Here is a 2,649-nt window from a genome sequence, read left to right as displayed (position 1 = left end):
TATATGGGGATCAGTGAGGGGCCGGCTGCATCATAAAATAACAAGGGATTCTCAAAATTGCTTCCTAGGTCTGGGTCTTGCTCAGAAGCACCCAGAGGTGTCTAGCTCCCAGCTCCGTAGTAATCTCATCTCCCCACTTTGAATCAAAGGTTGAACACTGTGTAAGCCGAATAACCAGGACCCTCTCCGGTTGGTTTTCAAGCCATCTCAATGATTTTGACAAAACAGACTGCCCACAATTTGGCAGTAAATTGATCAGCCTGGGATATTTTGTGTATACATTTCTTTTCTGAAGAACAGACTGGACAGGTTAACATTTTTCAAAGCTAAAATTATGGTACTGGCAACAACTTTGCAGCCAGCTTGTGCTTCAACCCTGAACAGCAGAAAAGTCAGCCAAGTCATAAGGGCCTGCTTAAGCATGTAACAGTGCAGGATCGCTGCAGAACGGGCAGGATCCTTCTACAACATGGCCTTTGAAATGTCTTGAAAACAAAGCCCATTTTTTTTCCTGCTCCAACTGAAAATCTCAGAGAAAAGAGTGCTAGAATTTTAAAACATTTTAATGTAGAGTAACATTTTTTTCTTTAAAGGGCCATCCTCCTAAGAACACAATGGCATTTGATATTTGGGAAGTCAGACAGACAGGATACAATCACACCTTCCTCAGTTCTTGCTATTAAATTAGATTATCAGAATGGAGCACATCTGCACATTAACTTATGCCCGTAGATAGAAATGCCTAAACATTTCTATACAAAGTTATATTCGTGGATTTTATCAAGATTCAATACAAGAACTAACCATATGGACAAAAAAAAGAAGCAACAATGTAAATGTTTCAAAATCAAATCATAACAAAAGAAACATGATTTATTTCTGAGAGCTTCATATTCCAGATTTATTTATATTAGTTATTTCAGAATCAGTTTGCCCAACCAACATACACAAAATGTTGCAGAAGCTCCCTCAGCTGGTTAAGCTACAGAACTACCAAAACACATGTTGCATTAAGTTGACTGTATCATCCTCTTCAAGTATTTCTATAACTCCAGCCTGAGATCGAAGAATGGACATGATATCATTACATAATCTGTCAAAGCCATTCTGTGAGCATATATTTGCCATTTCTTGCCACCTTTCTAGGGAGCAAAATGGATCATTTACCATAAGATGTTCTATTGCATCTAGGAGAAAAAATATAATAAGAATGGCACTTATTCTTACTTGGTAATCCACACTTAGCAACTGTTCAAAAATAGAAAGGGGTATTATTTAACTCAGTTACTATGATTCCTGTGCCCGAGTTTAATGTGGAGTGCTTAATCCAGCTCACTGTAATACCTTCTTCTCTTTTTTCATTAATCTTTTCAGGCCTCAATTCAACCCTCTAGCATTTCTCACATTCCCCACTCCTCCACTCACCTCCTCCTTGGTAGAGTAGCAGATACTGAAGGCTACAAGACAGAGAGCTCAGAGAGTGAATAATGTGGGCTCAGCATTATGCAGAGTCTATAAGGTACCACTAGAAACTATCAAATAACTGAGAATTATGGGTCTACTTTGCATGATCCTTCAAACACTTTTACAAATGCCCTAGTAGTGCTCACCCAAGGCTGAAGAAACCCTTTGGCAAACCCTCCATCCTATCTCTAGATAGGAACTTCTTAATGATGGGGCTTTTATAACAAACATTTTTCTAAAGAAAATAATATTATTTCCTTTTAAAAATTCATTATAGTGACCTCCTTGGGAGATATCTATTTATGAAACTCATTTCTTATCTATCTCTTGTATTGCTTAATGATAAGTAATGAAAGTTTTTCATTTTAGAATGCTGTAATCACTATTATTTTATTCTACCCATGATCATTATATTTCTATCAAGTAAATATTTTAGTTGATATCTATAATGGTAATTTCAAAATTATCTTCCTCAATGTTTTCATGTAATTTACTGTTCTTTCTTTGACCCCATATGATAATTTAAAATCAAGTTGTCTGCTTAAGTTCCTATATTAAATTAGAGCAACAATTTTCAACCAGTGTACCACAAGAATTTTTTAAAATATGAAATACCTGACTCTTTAGTCAGGGGCACTAACCTGTTTTCCCTTATACTGTCAAATATAAAAATGACAGCCAATACAACAATAGCCGTCTAGCGTGAATGAATCAAACTTATACCCTTTATTTTTTCAGATCTGCAAAAAGTACTTTTTTTGGCATGCCGTTATAGTAAACTAGAGGCCCAGTGCACAAAATTCGTGCATGGGTGGGGGGGGGGTTCCTCAGCCCAGGCTGCACCCTCTTCAATCGGGGACCCCTTAGGGGAATGTCTAAACCGGCAGTCAGACATTCCTATTGCAATATGGGACCGCTCGCTCCTAACTGCTCACCTGCCTACCTGCCTGATCGCCCCTGCCTCTGCCTGCCTGCCTGATTGCCCCTAACCCCTCTGCCTCCCTGCCTGATCATCCCTAACCTCTCTGCCTGCCTGATCGCCTCTAACTGCCTCTGGTGGCCTGCCTGATCGCCCCTAACTGCTCTCCCCTGCCAGCTTGATTGCCTCTAACCACCACCGCCCTGTTGTGTGGGTTCTGGGTGTGGGTATCAGGCTCCCTCCTCCCTCCTGTCAGAGTCTGGGAG

The 2,649-nt window shown here is 39.8% G+C and overlaps 1 protein-coding gene across 3 annotated transcripts in view; it reads right to left on the bottom strand.

Annotated features, from left to right (window-relative positions):
* Positions 1–851: 851 nt before the first annotated feature.
* Positions 852–2,649, bottom strand: part of CLHC1 (clathrin heavy chain linker domain containing 1) — a 30,229-nt gene continuing 28,431 nt past the window's right edge. For all 3 annotated transcript variants that reach the window (XM_006778589.2, XM_006778590.2, XM_015557939.1), the window contains exon 12: positions 852–1,187. In XM_006778589.2, the coding sequence (XP_006778652.1) occupies positions 991–1,187 (197 nt within the window). In that variant the 3' untranslated portion in view covers positions 852–990. The remainder of the gene's footprint in view (positions 1,188–2,649) is intronic.

Source organism: Myotis davidii, unplaced genomic scaffold (assembly GCF_000327345.1).
Source record: "Myotis davidii unplaced genomic scaffold, ASM32734v1 scaffold6, whole genome shotgun sequence".
Classification (NCBI taxonomy): Eukaryota; Metazoa; Chordata; class Mammalia; order Chiroptera; family Vespertilionidae; genus Myotis; species Myotis davidii.
This window is presented reverse-complemented; position numbering and strand designations above follow the sequence as displayed.